Raw genomic sequence first — 18228 nt, 5'->3', positions numbered from 1 at the left:
TCCAATACTGAGTTACATAATGAATAAAACAGTGTGAAACAAACAGATTGTAAGATAAAAGCAATAGGGAATAAGTGCTATAGCTGGAGAGGGAACTGGTTTTGATAGAATACTCTTACTATTTATTGCTGTACTCTACATGATGCCTATAGAATTTGGCTGTGTATAAGATTGAGGAATTAATCTGGGTGCCCTTGAAGGTTTACTAAATGGAGCATAATTAATATTAGAATTAATATTTAGAGTTAATATTATTTTATTTATTTAATTAAAACGTTTATATGGCCACCCATTTTAAGCAGTTCTGCATGGCTCACAATAACCATAAAACCACTTAATAAAACAATAATAAAAATAATAAAAACTGTAAAACAATAAAAACCCTAAGCCATAATTGTACCCCTTGAAATGTCCCCCTTGAGATGCCTCACAGCAGAGTCAACTATAGTATTTCCATAACTTCTATGCACACAATGTCAGCACCTCAATAAAAAGTGAAGTTTTAATGATCTTCTAGAAGACTAGAATGGTGGGGTCTGTCAAATTACCAGTGGGATGGTAGGAGCAGCCGAAAAGACAGGTTTCCAAGACATGCTTCCAAGACCTCACAAGATTTCAGGGAGGGGACCTTGAGTATGCCCACCCTATCTGATCTAGTGGGTGTATATTCTTAGAGAGAGGCAGCCCCACAAATAATCAGGTATCATGGCCTGTAGGGCTTTAAGGGTGATAACCCATTTAAATGACTCCTGTGATCTGCTGTCACTGGGGCGGGTGGAGGGAGGATAATTTTATTATGATTTTATTATTATATTAATTTATTTGATTTTTAATTAGATTTATGGTTTTAAATGTGGTTTTTATATTCTGTAAGCCGCCTTGAGTCATCATGGGTGAATAAGCTGCAATATAAATTTAATAAGTAAATAAATAACCATCATCTTGAATTACACCTGGGAGAAATCAGGGAACCAGTATGGCTCATACAATGAAGTTATAACATAGGTGAGCCTGTGGGTGCCGCTGTGTTCTGGGTTAGTTGTAACTTCCAAGTGGACTTTAAGGGCAGATTTAGAGCTTTATAATAATGCAACCATGAGATAACTATTACGTGAGCGATTGTGGTCCAGAAAAGAGTGCTATTGCTGTACAAAACAAATCTGTACAAAGCCTCTTGCCATGGCTATATCTGATCTATAGGAGCAGTGAATCCAGGAATCCCCATCTCCACCCCTAATTGCAATCCACTTAGTCCAGGGAAATGCAATACCATCCCTAGTCAAAGATGACAAGTCACCATTCCCTGGTGGGTCAAACACCCAATGCGAATCTGGCAAAATTAGTCTGGGTTGAGTTGAAATCCCCATCCAGACCTCCATAGCCTCCAGGCTCTCAGAAACACTGCAACAGCATCACTTGCCCAGCCCCAACAGAGATGTATAACTTAACCTCATTATATATTATACAGCATTGTATGAAAACATTTCATTTGTATCAAGTGTCCTTGAGTCAAAAGAACAGGTACAAACTTTTATTGGCTCACTGTAAATCTGCCTTCCAGCAGAGCAGAAGAGCAAATGTGAAGTCAAGCTTGAGAAAAGGCTTTGTGATGATTTGGGAGTTTCAAGTTGGCAAGATTCCATTTCTGAGATGTAATATTAAAGACTAAGGCTAACTCATTTGCCATTCAGCATTCAGAACTTATTGTTCAAAAAGTACCCCTATAGCTAACGTTCTCAGGAAAAGCCAATAATTTAGACTCTGACTTGAAGATTTTTAATGGTGCTCAAAATTTGTTTTATAACTCAAAAAGGATTTTACCTTCCTCTACTGAGTCTATTTTTCTCTCATTTGCTAGATCTAGTCATTGTTTTATTACCTCATATCAAAATGTAAAGGAAATAACTTACAGTATAAATCCTTCTTAAGATTTTTTTGATCAGTTGAAGGGATAGTTGAATTTTAAAGAAGATGATGGTTTCCCTACTACTGATGCAAACATTGTGAAATGTGCTGTCAGTCTTCCTATAAAGAAAACTGTCATTATCTTTCTTGGCGCTTCTTAAAAACAAGGTCATTAAAAATAGCTAGAAATATCAATATCATTTTTTCCATTTATATTCCATTTGTAAAAAAAATCTTTTTTTCTTTTTTTCTTGAAATCATAGTCATTCTAAATGAGAAAAGAAACCAAATCAAAAGTAAATGTGAGTGTGGGACATTCTGTCTTGGCTATTTATATCCAAATATGATATGGGTAGTCCTCAACTTATGACTACAATTGGGACAAGAACTTCTGTCATAAATCATTGTGGGCATAAGTCAGAGTCAGATCTGATTTTATGACCATTTTACAGGGGTTGTAAAGTGAATCCAGCTTTTCCCAATGGTATTGGCAGAAAAAAAATCACATGACCACAGAATGCTGTAAATGTGAGCTGGTGCCCAAATTATAAGCATGAGGGTGGTGTGATAGTTGTAAATGTGAGCACCACCTGTAGAACTAAATGTAAAAAGTAAGCCAATTTTTCCAAGGCTGTCATAACTCTGAACTTGGTTAAATAAATGATCAATAAAATAGTCAAGGACTATTTGTAGAACCTAATGTATCAAATGAAGCTGAACAAATGTATTTTCTGTTAATAGAACTCTAGTGATAACTTAGATGAAAGAGCATCCTTTCCCAAAGCAGTCACAGCTGCAAGAGGGTAAAACCTCATTAATGCAGTCCATCAATCCAATGGTTGAACTCTAGAGTTGCCAATTCACACAATTTCTATTTGGCTAGGTTTGAGAATCAGTGGTAGTGGTCAGATGCCATGGAGTCATGAAGTTCACTGAGTGGTTTTGGTCCAATTACTGCCTATTAATCCAAAGTACCTTTAAATGTTTTGTAAAGAAGGAAAGATACTGTCTGTATTACATGCTGAAGGGGTTCACAGAAGGCCTCAGTGGTATTTGGATCAGAAACTCTTTTGATCTTTCTTTGTATTGAAATATGTAACAGTATATCTAATAGCTTTGTAGAACTTGTACTTACTGAAACTGTCTATTGCTGTTTTTAGGTTGGTATTTAGGGTAATATAGCTATGACACTTTTAATGATCTGTGTATTGTTTCTCAGATGTGTTGGTGGGATGAATTCTTGGAATAGTTTAAAGCTTTATTCTGAGAGTTAGAACTCATTCTATTTTCCATAGAGATTTTGGTTGGATTCACACATTATAATAAGTCATAATGTAATTTGTTTAGTTTTAGGTTATTATAATAATAAGCTACCTCACATTGCATTTTCTTCAATATGCCGCAGTCAAAACAGCTTTGGTGTACTATCATGTGTGAACCTTGCCTTTCACAGAATTTTATCTATCAAGGTATAATCCTGTTTTGCAAAGGAATTAAAATGAAAGCATTCCCAATGGCTGGATATCCAGTCTCCATTTAAATAGTTCAACCAAAAGGGAGCCTATTACCTTCTTTGATAATTGATTCCTCTATTGTGCTGTTCTTATGGTTAGAAAGATTTTCTCTTAGTCCTGTATGCTGTGAGAACTGATTTTAACTTTCTTCAGGTTAAAAGTGTGTTATTTCATTTAACTAATTTGCATTCCTGCTGTTGTTCCAGTCTTGCCAGAATTTCTGACCACACTAAACATATTTGAGAATGAGATCAACTCTTAACTAAGTAGAAAATACTTATCGGATTAAGAAGAATAAATGTTTAAATGTTTGTTTCAGTAAAATTTATTCCTGGTTGGCATCATGGCTATAAAATTATATCCCATATAGCAGTATCTATATCTTTATATAAATGATTTATTTATTTTATTTGTTGAATATATTTCTTGTTTTTTTTTCCAGGAGCAACGTATAGCTTACAAAGAGAAATCCATCTGTCCTGTGAGCTAGATTGCACCAAGATAAAGGGATTGTCTCTTAAGTCACACTAAGTTTCTATAACTAAGGGTAGATTTGAACCTAACCATTCCTACTTCAGTCTCTTAAATACTATTTCACATTGATTCCTGGTGGATCAGTTTGATTTTCCACTTGAGGACATGTCCAAGCTACCCTTTCTCAGTCCCATAGAACTTTCCATAAGATTGCACTTTCAGCTATGTCAAACCTTATTCTTTCTAGGATCCTCCTGAATTTCAGTCATGCAGAGATCTTTCTGCCATTCCATAAGACATTCTGTCATATTGACTTCATGAGTCCCGCTTGGGATCAGCCTTTTCACGGTTCAGAGGCTTTTTCCATTTTATAACAATTATTCTTATAATAATGTTATTTGTTCAGCTATTACATGATGCCAATTACTCATTCTTCTCACAGTGCGCTTTTGGGAGTACCCTTGTCTTCCATGGCAACTTGTGTTTCTTTTCTTTGATGGACAGGGTTCACCAATAAAACTGTTGACCTTTCTTTGCTCTTATTTCCATTGAACTTACAGTGGGATACACATTTAGGTTTGGATCAAATATATGATTGATGGTTGGTAACAAAATGATGATGTCACACCTGTTACTTAGAACTTCTTTGCAAAGTTGCTTAAAGTCTTTAGTTTTTTAAAATTAATCCACTCAGGTCACCTCAGAGAGCCATTGTTCATATAAACAAGCAGAGTAACATCATTCTCAGTCCCTGATGTAATTCATCTTGCAAATTTTAGGAAATATATATTTAGCATTTTTGTGGTAATACATCCTGTCAGAGAAGACAACAAAAACTCCATCCATCTAAAGAAATCAGTCCCATTCTTGTGTGTATGATAACTGTATCATTTGGTAGAGAGAACATTATTAAGGTTTTGCTTTAATGAAGTTGTTTGTATTGCGGCAATGAGCCAGTACAGATATTTCTATATGTCAAAATTAAATCGAGATCCCTGTTGCAAACTTTTCTCCATCCTTAGAAGGAACCTCTCCTCTATGTTTTTAAAATCCATTTCTCTTTTATCTCAGGTTTATTTTGAATTTTACTTCTGTCTTATAGAGTATTAACATCAGTTTGGATCATCTAATTTTATAAATCCCTTCTATTTCTTCATTCAACTTATTAATATTAATGAAAATAGTCCAGGGCTAAGCTTTGTGGTATCCTATTTTATATATCACTTCAGTTTGAGAAATTAAAATTCAGTTTCAAGAATGGTTTTCAAATAATCTGTAGATCCATATTACAGATGTGTGATTCAGCTGATACTTGCTAACCAGAGTGCCACAGAGTAGCTGATGAATTTTTTGCTAATCAAGATACGTTTATTCCTACTACATTTCTACAGACTATAAAGGAAGCTACCTGGTAAAAAAATAAACCAGTTTTGAAAGTTTTGTTCTTAATAAATCCACACTTTTTAGTATTTTTCATATTATTTTCAAGTCTCTTAACATTAATTGCTTTAAAATCAAAATCTTCCCAGGTGTCAGACTGACTGGTCTGCAGTTCCTTTTTTTCTATAAGGACACTGCATTCCTTCTTCTAGTCATCTGTTATTTCACCTGATTTGGAGAGTTTTGGCCAGATCTTCAGCAATTTCCTTTTGTTCCCTAGGATGCAATCCATCTGGCCCTGGAGATTTGAACTCATTCAAGGTCAGTATCTGACTAATATTTCTCACAAGCTTGAATTGGAAACCTGTTCCTTCCTTGGGTTCTTCATAATTCCCTGATGGAACACGTATTCTTTTCTCAGAGAAGACTGAGCTAAAATAGGAATTGAATAGTTCTGCTTTTGTTATCTGTTATCATTTGCCAACTTCAGTTAGCAGCTGGTATACTATTTTTCCCTCTTTCTTTTATTTTAAACATACCCAAAGAATCTCTTTTTGTTATTCCCGAGATCATTTGCTAATTCAGCTTATTCTGAGCTTTTGCTTTCCTGATATATTCTTTGCAAATTGTGGCTACCTGTATGTAATATTCTTTAATGATCTAGTAGCTCTCGGTTCATTTTTCCTTTAAATGCCACTTGGTTGTTGTGGTGTGAAGACAGCTCACTTACTTTTCCTAAGGGCATATCCTCACAAGAGAGTTCCACCTTGTCAGCAGCTTGCTGTTCACAGGAAGAAGTTGGGCTAAGTCTGCTGGCATCTTATTTTCAGTTCATTGCTAACAAAATACCTCCCATGCAGTCATTTAAGGTCATATGAAGGAGGAACCCTCAGTGACCTTCTGGGCTTCGATTGTCTGGTGCAATCTTCCCCTCCACCCAATGGGCTCTGAAACTCTGTGGCTCTTACAGTGTAGTTGACAAGAGAGGCATTGCATTTTTAATTTAGAAGATAATATTATAAATTAGACAAGAAAATGTTGACTTTGTGGAAAACGGTCCACAAGTATACCAGCAGATCAATACTCCCGTTGGTAAGCAAAAATTTTAAAAAAGGGAGAACTTCAGCCAATAACTTTTCCTCCTATTTGCAAATGAGATGAGGGAACATGTGACTGCAGAGCCAGTTAAATGGGAAACTGTGTGCTTGTATGTATACATCTGTCTGCATGCATGTGTTTGTATATATATATAGAGAGAAATCTGAACTTAGAAGCATTCTGGAATATTCTTTCCTTCCCCTATCCAATAAATATGAATTTGCTCATTCCATTGGTTGCTTTCCTTGAAATTTGACTCTCTTGTAAACAGAGACAGTGCTGATCTAAGTATATATATTTTGAACTAAGGTCTATGTATTTAGCAGGGGTATCTCTTAAAGGAGAAACAGAAAGCTTAATTGTGATGGAGAACGTCAGATGGAAAAAAACATCCCAGTTTTCCAAATAGGATGCTTGAAGTGGTGAATCTCACTTGTTCATATCTGTGAAACCCTTGTTCCATTTTAAAAGCATTCATTTCTGCTAACACTCTTGAGGGGAAAAGGAGAAAAAGCTATTTAGATTTTATCCTCTAGTCAGGAGCCCAACAAGGGGATGAGATGCACTGCACTCTTCACAGCTCTCAGCTGAAGAAAGCTGTCAGCCTTTGTGCGTGACAGCCCCTGACCTCTATTATACATGAATTCTCATTTTTAGAGTGGTACATTTCTGCCTTTGGGGACTGGGAATCATGTGATTTCCAGAACTAGTTCGATGAAAGTTCTAGTAATAAAGTCAAAATTAAGCAATACAAAACTGAACTGAATGCCAAATATATTGAATACATATATAGAGCCCACTGTAACTACTTAGCCAAAAAGACATTAAGAGCTGTTAATCTAATCCTATGTAGCTTCTTCTCTGGTAATATCACACTACAAACTAGAGCATACAAAACATTTGCTAGACCTATACTTGAATATAGCTCATCAGTCTGGAACCCATAGCATGTATCTGATATTAACACAATTGACAAAGTCAGAAATATTTCACAAGAAGAGTTCTCCGTACCTCTACTCATTGCAGAATACCTTATGCCACCAGACTTGAAACTCTAGACCTAGAAAACCTAGAACTACGCCGCCTCTGGTCCGATCTAAATATAGTATATAAAATCATACATTGCAATGTCCTACCTGCAAATGAATACTTCAGCTTCAGTCATAACAACACAAACTCATACAAATACAAACTCAAGGTTAACTGCACCAAACTTGATTGCAGGAAATACAACTTCAGCAACAGAGTCGTCAATGTCTGGAATACTCTACCTGACTCTGTGGTTTCTTCCTCAACCCCCAAAAACTTTAACCTTAGACTGTCTACTATTGACCTCACCCCCTTCCTAAGAGGCCTGCAGGGGGCGTGCATAAGCGTACCAATCGTGCCTACCGTCCCTGTCCTATTTTTTTTCCTTATAAGTATCTATCTCATGTATTCAAAACTATATTTATTCTTATACCTGTATCTTGTAAGCGATTGACAAATCAAATAAAAAATAAAATAAATAAATAATTGATGGTAGTCCTTCCTGTTGGAAGATGATAGTAAGTGGTAGAGGAAAGGACAGCACAGAAATGAGTATCTACTGGCTGTGCTACTGAGGAACAGCAAAAGTAGACTCTAAAATACTTGGTAGATTTTCCTCCCAATTCAAGTGAAGAAAGAAAGCACTTTGCTGTAGACATGATAGTAGCAGAATAAGAATTCTACTGTTTTGTCCTTCTCTTAAGTTATATTTTTTCAGTTCTTAATAAATATTCCTAGTTTTGTTTTGCTTATTTTTAATTCACTTTGTTTCCCCAAATCCCCAATGTCTTTGGTACAGTTGGCTACCTTTAAGATGACCAAAAATGAACATTGAGCTCTTCCCGTCGTAATCAACTTTTTGCTAAACTTTATGAAGCAGCCTTGGTCCCATCTGCGAAAAACAGGAGCCGTTTTCTTTGTGGACTAACCATGAAACATCAGATCCCAGCAGCTTCTAAAATTTCCATTTTTGTATGCTGCTAATTAATTTGGAATTTGAAGCATGCAAAGCTTCAAAAGTATAAATACCAAACATTTTTATATGTACCATCAGTGTTGAACAATTGCACAGAAGATAGAATTCCTTGAACCTGGTATAGAATTGGGATTCTCAAAGTAACAATGCTAGTTTGCCAATTTTGGAATTGATGTCTTCTGCTCTGTTAGCTCACATTGTATTTGCCATTTTTCCACTTTCTCCACCAATTGGCTTTAGTTCAAGCAACTACCTATCTGGTCCTCTAAAGCTGGCTTGCCTGGCCTTTAAGATAATGTTAGGAAACAGCAGAGGGGAATAGAAAGTTATATATTGGAAAGAAGCATAAAGCATTCCTTCAGATGTCATTGTGAAATATATATGGCACTGTCCCTCATAGTAAATCTGTTTAATTCATAGCCAGAATGGTTTATTCCTTTGTTTAAAATCTTTTATGTTCAATTATTGAGCATAATTGAGAAATACAGCCTCTGAGGTATTGACGGCAAACCAGTTATACTTCGGAACACATGTAAAAGAAAAACTATTTTTGAAAAAGAATAAATGATTGCTAAGGTGAACAAATTAATAGATCTGTAGCTAGGCCAGCGTTTGCTCTAATTCTAAATAGGAATGTTATCTTTTTTTTTTCTCTGCAGGGAAAAGTAGAAGTAGAGGCTGGGAAAGAAGGAATGAAGTTTGAAGCTGGTGCTTTCTCTTACTATGGAGTGATGGCTCTCATAGCCTCACCAGGTAATTTTTCACCATCTCCATCAGAAACTGCTGTTAAGAGAAATGATAGCGTACTATATTAGCTTAAGTCACTTAACCTGGAAAAAATCTTAAACCAAATCATATGAATTAATATTTATTGACAAGAAAGTAGAATAGTACTCAAATGTGCTAATCAGATAATAAAATCATTGCTTCTGCTACAAAGATTCGCAAATACAGTTAAATTCAATTATCTTTTTCATAGCAGATTGAAAGATAAGCCTGATAGAATCTTATTTAGCTGATATTTGCAAAAAATAAATGCCAGTTTTATTTAACAAGGATAAAAATTGTTCAGTAGATGATAAATAGATTTGTTAAAACCTAAATTTTGGGTACTCATGGGCAGTGTATGTTAACAGTCAATAGCACCATAGCACTCTATCACAAGGTTTATTTCTATCACTTTTTGTAGCTAAGTATAGTATTCTACCTGTATCCCCTATGCATTTGTTGGGGAGAGGGAAGAGACTGTTTTTATCCTGAAGTATTCTGGTACAGCTGTTTCAATAGAGGAAAACAGTATAGTCTTTCAGAAGGTTAAGACATCTAAAACATCTCAATAGAGATTTAAAAAAACTCTTTTTAGAGCTAGATTTCTAGCTACCCAATCTGATACAGCACAATTTATTTTTGTTATATCAGATCAGGAATAAAGGACAACTTGGGTCAAGCTCTGAATTTTCTCTTTGGCTTCATCTTTGTGCTACTGTTTTATTGGGAAACCATTCTTGGTGCTTTTGATAGCAACATGTTCAATTTTGGAAGTATTTGTTAGCAAATAATGGCATTGCCCTGCTCTCCTACTTTTCTCTGTATACCTACTTTTGAAGGAACAAATTCCTTTTCCAGATATTTGATCACTTCCTTTGTTGGAATGACTCCTCTTCTTTTACAACAAGAAGGTGAAAAAATTGCATGCTGGATTTCTGTATGGGTTGATATTATGGAAGTTTCTTTCTTTCTTTCTTTCTTTCTTTCTTTCTTTCTTTCTTTCTTTCTTTCTTTCTTTCTTTCTTTCTTTCTTTCTTTCTTTCTTTCTTTCTTTCTTTCTTTCTTTCTTTCTTTCTCATTTGCTACAATAACTTCCATGAAGCTGTCTATTTACCTTCATTTCTTATATAATTTAGAATTCCTGGATTAGGATTAAAAAAGTATGCATTTGTTGATAGCAAAAAGTTATACAGAAATAGCACTATTTCATATATGAAAAAAGACAAAAAAAAATGATTTCTTTCACTTTTTGCAAGGCTTGTTTTTTATGGCCTGTTATGGCTTGAATCTCTTATTCAAGAGATTGAACTGTGATTATTACTTAAATTGTAACATAGAAATGCAAAATGCATGTGTTTATGGGGCAGATACTTCCTTTAAACAGCTTATTATGATACCTTCTGTTGTATATCTCTAACTTCTGTTGTTAGCGAGATTATTCTAAAAATATTAACAGAACTGTATTTCCAAATTCAGAGAATTTTGAACTAAGCAACTAAGAAGTAACTAAGAAAGAAGCATGTATTGTTTTGACATCTGATTTCCTAAATGTTATTACGTTTTATTTTCCAATCAGTTTTTCATTGTTCTCTTTATGTCCTTTGCTTACATGTGAATTGTATTTGATTTCTTCACCATGACAAAACTGATTATTTCTTTAAAGATATTAATGTCTTCTCTGATTTTAGTCTCATCTCTTTTTCCCTTCTCTAGTTCCTTTATCCCTGTCTCGTACCTTTGTTGTCAGCAGAACAGACATACTAGCCCCAGGCAGTCCAGGTAAATATGCTTGCTTCTTCTGTACCTCTGTTATAAATTGCACTTACCTTGTAATTAATTAGCAACAGTTTTATATACTGCCTATCATCTTTTTAGAGAAGAAAGGGTTTGGGTCTAAACAGGTGGGTGCCTTGAGTTTTATTTTTGATAAGATAATAACAAATAGATATTGAAACAAAAAGGAATTGTGACTTGACATTTGTTGGGTCACAGTAACTTCTGCCTTGGAAGTTACCATTTTCCATATCTTTACAAATACTGCCAACAACTAAACATATTTTTGAAAGGTAAGCAAAATATACAAGTTGTTCTATTGCAGGAGTGTCAAACTCATTGAGGGCTGCAATAGGTTTGACCTTGGGGGGCCAGGGGTGGGGGTAACCAGGGTGGGAGTGGCCAGCTCAATGTCACTTGTGTCAGGGGCACCTGTGGTGGCCCGAGCACTCTGCTAGCAAAAACGGGCTCCCAAGCTTCGTTTTCAGCTGCAGTGGCCTCCTGCAACCTCCTGCCAGCGAAAACTGAGCTCGCTGCCTCACGCTGGCAGAGGAACTGTGGGCTGGTCCTTTGTTGTTTCTAGGGTGGCCCTGCGGGCCAGATCTAAACACCCCAAGGGCTGAATCAGGCCTGCAGGCCTTGAGTTTGACACCCCTGTTCTATTGCTATGGATTGTGTAAACTCCTGTGTGTGAGAATATAATGAGTAAATTCTTCTAAATGCTCTAGGAAGACTAGGAACATTGATTCCACACAGTTTTGTACTCAGTGGTGTTTTCAATGTGGAGTGAAGCAACAAAAATGGGAGGAGTCCTTTAAAATGGTCCATATGTTGTCTCCTTTAGGTAATTTCATTCAGAAGATGTCATGGATGAACTGCTATATTCCTTGAACCATATTGCACTCTGTCACAGTCTCTAATTTGCTATACCTGATGAGGATCATAGCAGTCACATTTGCAAGCATTGCCAAAATTAATGAACTGAAAATTCAGTAAATTTAATCCTTTTGCTGCTATGTGTACTGTTTATAGGAAGGGCCATAGCTCAGTGGTAGAGCTCATGTGGGAGAATGTAGTTCAGTCCAATTCAGGTGGGGCTAGAAAATTTCCTGCCTGAAATCCTAAAATACCAAAATAGTGACAAGGCCGAGCTAGGTCAATCAATAGCATCAGTCAATGTAAACAATATTCTATATATTAGTCTGGATGGGCAAACCTCTTTCATTGCCCATGTCATTAATTCTAATATATTGTTTCCACTCTATTTTTCTCTGTGAAGATTTCTTTGTTTCTTAAATTGCTTTTAGCCATTTCCTTGCCTTCTTCCTGTTTCAGCCATGAAGCCCTTAGCCTTCTGGTTTAGAATCATAAAATCATACACCTTGGAAATTTTCTAATCCATTCCCCAGGCGGCCTTATATTATTCCAGAAAAATGATTGCCCAATCTTTTCTTGAAAGGAGATACAGCAGCTACAACCATGGGAGGCAAGCTCTCCATTAATTAATTGTTCTCACTGTCAGGAAATTTCTTCTTAGTTTCAGATTACATCGCTTTTTAACAAGCTTTCACTCACTAAGTCTTCTTTAGAGAATAAAGTCGACTCCCTCTCCTCTGTGACAGCCCCTCAAGTACCAGAAGATAGCTATCATGCCATTCCCTAATCCTTTTCTTTGTTAGGCTAGACATACCTAGATCTCTTAACCATTCATCATACGATGTAGCCTCCAGACTCTTAATCATCTTTGTTGCTCTTCTCTGGTTTTCCAGCTCTTGGTCTCTGGCTTCTCTGTATTATTATAATCAAAGTAGACTTTTGGCACTTAATTGTAGGAATGAACAACCTTTTCTACAATTTAATTCTTGTTTGGAAATTGGTTTAATGATTGATTTTCTGTGACCTGATGTATTAGGGGAGAAATTATCTAGGAGCCTTGATACAAATACTAAACTTTCTCCCAATTAACACCTCATTTTTAACTACTCCTATTGCTGTGTCATAAACATACTTTTTGTGAACTATGAGTTAGAATTTGTCAGAATTCTTGGTTAGTAGTAAGTAGGAAAAGAGCTGTAGTTTGGTCTGTCTTTTTCCTGATGCCAAGTCTCCTGTACTATATTATCTGTGAGAATTTATAAAAACTGTCTTAAACAGCTATAATGTTTGCAGCCATCTTAGTCTTTTCATTATTTAACAAAACAATAAGCATAAAATATAAGATAGATTTTTTTTTTCTTTTCTTTCTTAGCTTGCAGCCATTTAAGTCTTTTCATTATTTTCTAACAAACCAAATATGATCAGCACTAGTAAGACACGCTAAAACAGTAGTTTGTTCACAAAATTGATGTGATAATTTTGTGTAAGGGTTCTATCTAACCAGATGGCCTCAGCAAATTTGTTTTTGGGTTTTGTTAAGATAGATCCTACAGCAACACACCTTTAATGTGCAGGAATTTTTTGGATTTGTTTTGTTATTGAATTTAATAATACTTGGGGTCGCGAAGCTGTTCCATGGTATGTCAGTGACGGAGAGAGCAGTTTTGGTAAGGTTCAGTTGTGGAAGGTCGCTATGCAGATCTGTCAAGAGAGGTGAGCCAGGGGGATTGGCAACTGCTGTAGGTGATGGAAAAAGTAAGTGCCCCTAGGTAGGTGGTAGCAGCAGGAAATAAAATAATTAGTGCATATAAGGAACCACAGAGATGACTTTGAAGAAAGTATGCACTGGAAATTACAAAAACATGATTTAAACCGAGGATTAAAAAAAAGCATCAGTTGAATCTGCCTTAATTATCTTGTGTATAAGATGGAGGGATTGTACGGTATTTGAAATAGGATTGTATCTATATTAAACACCAATTTTATCTATCATCAATTGCAGTTCTTTTGCAGCCTATTGTTATTTTTGCAGTGATATGCTGAGGTGAACTTCCTCTAATATGCAGAAAAACATTTGAAATGACCACAATTAAATTCCATTCCGCTACTGATGTTCAAATAACTAACATAACTAAATATTGCAAAAAGATTCTGAAACTTTGCCAAGTTTCAGTAATTATGTGCTATACGTCCTTGGTTTTTTTTCCTTCTTACAAATTGAATTTGAAATAGCAAATATAACATAGGGATTGACTTTTGTTGATACAGATTGTTCCAGCCCAAGTATCCTCGTTGGCCTGAACTCTGAGATCCCTGCCACCTTGCACATGGCCATGGCCACTGAGTTTGCTTTCTTCATCCTGCTGATGAAATGTGCCCAGCTGCTGGCTGTGCCAGGCCTTACTTCTGAGACCACTTGCACCATTTTTCCAGTACTGTGCAACCTTGCCCAATTTGTGTATGGCCTTCTTGCCAGGGTTTGGACGGCTTCAAAGCCTTGTGAAAAGGCTGCCGATGATTTGGACAAGAAAGGCTTTGTGGCAGGGCCACAAAATGGCATAGACCAGGGTTCTCCAACCTTGGCAACTTTAAGACTTGTGGACTTCAACTCCCAGAGTTTCTCAGCCAGCAACGCTGAGTTGAAGTCCACAAGTCTTAAAGTTGCCAAGGTTGGAGAGCCCTGGCGTAGATGGCGGAAAACATGGGTGGGGGATTTGAAGGGTCGTTTTGGTCGTAAGTGTGAAAGGGCTGCCACGCACCCAATTTTGATCACATGGCCATGGGGATACTGCTATTGGAAACTTTGGAGGTCAGTCATAAGTCCATTTTTTCAGTACCATCATGATTTCAATTGGTCTCTAAGCGAATGCTCATAATATGAGGACTACCTATATGAGTTTTGCCTGATGCATTATTAATTAACACCCAGAGTATAATCACATAGTTGAAGACTGAGAAACAGTTTCTCCTAGAGCAGTGGTGGCTAACCTTTTTGGGCTCCTGTGCCAAAAATTGTGTGCACGCTTGCACGCTCGCACTCTCGTGCCAGCACCCAGAAGGCAATGCGTGCACCCCCACACATCCTACACATGTGCGTGTAATATACACCAGCACTCCGCCGCCCCCTTACCTGCACTGCACCTCACAGCTGATGTTTGGCTGGTTTGAGGCCTTTTTCAGCCTCCCAAAGGCTTGAGGAAGGCTTCTGCAGGCTTAGCAGGCCGAAAACTAGCCCCGTTTCTTCACTTCCGGTATTTTCGGAAAAACAGGAAGTGACAAAACGGGGCTAGTGTTTGGCCTGCAAAGCATGCAGAAGCCTTCCTCAAGCTTTTGGGAGGCTGAAAAAGACCTCAAACCATCCAAAAATCAGCTGTGAGGCGCGTGCATGCCCAGTGAGGTAAGTTTGCCTGCAGCTCGCGTGCCAGCACAAATGGCTCTGCGTGCCACCTGTGGCATGTGTGCCACAGGTTCGCCATCACGGTCCTAGAGCATCTGTAAATTGAAAAGGTTTAATTTAGAACATCAATCTGGCTTTTATTTTTTCTTTTGACATACTGGTCTCTAAATAAGTTGCAAAATCATTTTAATTTCTCTTATAATTTAGGATATATTACTTGCTTATAATGCTGTGGAAAATGTTCCTAATCTCCCAAAGGTTTTACAAGCATTGGATATTTATTTGCGAATTTTATATTGTTTTTATGTTGTGTTTTATGTTATATTGTTATGTTATGTTATATCATATTGTATTAAAATATTTTATTGTGAATTTGAATGCTGTTTGCATTAATTTGTTTTCAAAGTGGTTTTAGATGTTGAACAAGAAAATTTAATAAAGGACACACATCTACATAATTTGTTTGCTGAATAAGCTTCATGAATTTAAATTCAAGTCACTTGTCAATTATCTCAAGTTACCCTCAGTCTGTCCCATGAACTTGGTTTTTGGATTTCAATTGCATTCTTCATATTTTTCTTTTTCTTTTTTCTCCAGCTGAAAATAAGTCACCACCTCGTTCTTGTGGCTTAAATCATTCAGATTCTCTTAATAGAGGAGATCGCATTGATGCAGTGACACCAGCAATAGGGAATAGCAACAATCAGTTGAACTCCTCATTTCTTCAAGTATATGTTCCAGATTACTCAGTCAGAGCAATCTCAGACATTCAATACGTCAAGGTATGAAAAGGGGAAAAAAAGGATGTTCTTTCTACCTGTCGTTGTAGACTGGAAATATAGTCTGTCTAAACTCTTAATTGTCAATCAGGTCTAATTCAGTTGTGATAAAACACTCACTTGGAAAGAATTATTTCAGATGCATTTTACCTATTTAGAGGTGATCTTGTACTTCTTTTAGGGAAGGACTAAACTTTAACTTGATAAATTAATAAAGTTTGCTCAGTTAATGGCAATTTGAGAGCTATTGTTGGAAGGAATCAGAAGAGTTAAACAACTCCTCCTTGTTGACCCTACTTTCACCTGCCTTCTCTTTCCAGCTAGTACTTTCTAGCTACTCATTAGTGGAGTTGGAAACCCTGCACTTTTCTCTTCAATCTGTAGAGATTCTCTGTCATTCAGGTCATGCTTTGTCACAAATGTGCTTTTTCAGGAGGCAACTGAAAAATGGTTTCAGTTGTTTTTTTCTTTTGAAGACATTTTGATGAGAAGCAAAACATCTTCAAACGAAAAAACAAGAAAGTCCAGTTGCCTCTTGAAAAAGCACTTTTGGGACAACCATGACCTGGGTGACTGAGAATCTCTACAGATTTTTGGCTATGCATTTTGGGATGAACACCCTTTGAATGGTGTGGAGAAGGAATGGATTTCCAGAGAAAAATTGCAGACTACAGGAACCAGGAGTAGTACTCAGGTGACTCTGAGGACACAGATAAATCTCCAAGTGTTTCAATGACCCTTCTAAAGGATGCAAATGACCAGCTGTCTGCAAGGAATATAAATCCTTCCATTCCCCACTATCCTGTCAGAGCTGAATATGTTTCTTGGATGAGAAACATCTTCAAAAGAAAAAAACAAGAAAGTCCAGTTTCTCTTCATATGTTACTCTGTTCCCAAATTGTTTGATTTCTTTTTTAAAAATACTTTAAAGGGATATTTTAAATTTAGCTAATGAGATGGATGTTTGAACGTGAGTGGGAAGGATTAGTATGTATTATGTATGAGAATGTGGATAAAAGAGATAGAAAGATAGCGTGGTCATTTTTTATTTACTCATTCTCACTGCTGGAAAGTGTCTTCACCCCTTAGTCTGTTATTAGTGTATTAAAAATGAATTACAAGAGTATAGCAACATAAAAACAAAAATAGATTTGCAATACTGGGACATCTTGGAAAATAGTTAAGGTACCAGAAAACTGGTGATGGGCAAATGCTGTCTTGAGCTACCAGTATTCATACAAATGAGCATTCTAAAAGCAAATGTCTGTGTATTTGACATTTACATATTTAGTGGGTGCCAAGTTATTCTGAACTTATTCTTAAATAATTTAGGTGCAGGTGATGGGGCTGGGTTGTGAATGACACAGAGCTAAGAGGTATAACTATTATTGTAAAAGTGCCTTGATAGGTTAGCAGAGAAGCCTGAAGTTTAACAGTATGATGTATTTTTTACTAACAACCCCCCCCCCCCAATATATAATTATTACACAGGGAGACCTGGATTGTTTCTGAAGAACTATGTAAATTGAGGGTGTCATTTTAGATCCACTAATAATAGAAGGCTCCTGCTAAAAAAAGTGTTGACCTGGAAAGCTATTAGTGTCTTGTTTGGAAGAGGTTGCTTATTTAATTAATTTGTAACCTTTTCTTGAAGGTCCAAATAGGGCTTCTCTGTGTTCTTTCTGCTCATGGACCTTCTTCATTTTGTCTCCATCCAGTTTTGTCCCTTCTTTATTACCTTTACAGGTACATCTATTCCTCATCCAATTTCCATTCTTTGTGCATAGGTGTGTGTTTTCCTTCTTTTTTATAATTCTGCTTGAAGGAAGAAAAGAATATGTATATCTTTGTGCATGTTCTTGTGGGAGAGTGGTCGGTAAGCAGCCGAGATAATAATTGGTTTGTGCAAATGCAGTATCAATTTTATAAATTGTATATGTTACTAATAATTTGTGGTTGCTCAGTTAATTCTTTTTTTCTCCTGGTCCCTTCTTTTTATACATACAGACATAAGTGTGTGACATGTGAGTTCATTTGATGCCTCTTGTTATAGACATTGTATGACTAGTTCCAAACAGCATTTTGGTTTAAAATTCTGCAGTCATTTTTTTTTTAATGGGAAGTGAAAAACCAGGAAGTGGAAAACATTGACAACTTGCATTGCAGTGATATCCTGCACTGCAAACTCTGTACCAAGCAACAAATTTGCCTACATTTCTATGCTGTTCAAATGTATGATTCTATTTATTTAATTGTATT

The 18228-nt window shown here is 36.4% G+C and overlaps 1 protein-coding gene across 4 annotated transcripts in view; it reads left to right on the top strand.

The window, feature by feature from the left end:
- CNNM2 (cyclin and CBS domain divalent metal cation transport mediator 2) overlaps window positions 1-18228 on the top strand; it is a 107755-nt gene that overhangs the window by 84870 nt on the left and 4657 nt on the right. For 2 of the 4 annotated variants that reach the window (XM_026665196.2, XM_026665090.2), the window contains exons 5-7: window positions 9036-9129; window positions 10858-10923; window positions 15788-15972. In XM_026665196.2, the coding sequence (XP_026520981.1) occupies window positions 9036-9129; window positions 10858-10923; window positions 15788-15972 (345 nt within the window). Of the gene's footprint in view, window positions 1-5553; window positions 5595-9035; window positions 9130-10857; window positions 10924-15787; window positions 15973-18228 lie in introns of those variants that run through there. The other 2 variants (XM_087964615.1, XR_015749418.1) reach the window with 2 other exon arrangements.

This window comes from Notechis scutatus, chromosome 4 (genome assembly GCF_049901735.1).
Source record: "Notechis scutatus isolate UNSWTSFEM ecotype Mainland chromosome 4, rNotScu1.2, whole genome shotgun sequence".
Taxonomy (NCBI): domain Eukaryota; kingdom Metazoa; phylum Chordata; class Lepidosauria; order Squamata; family Elapidae; genus Notechis; species Notechis scutatus.
This window is presented reverse-complemented; position numbering and strand designations above follow the sequence as displayed.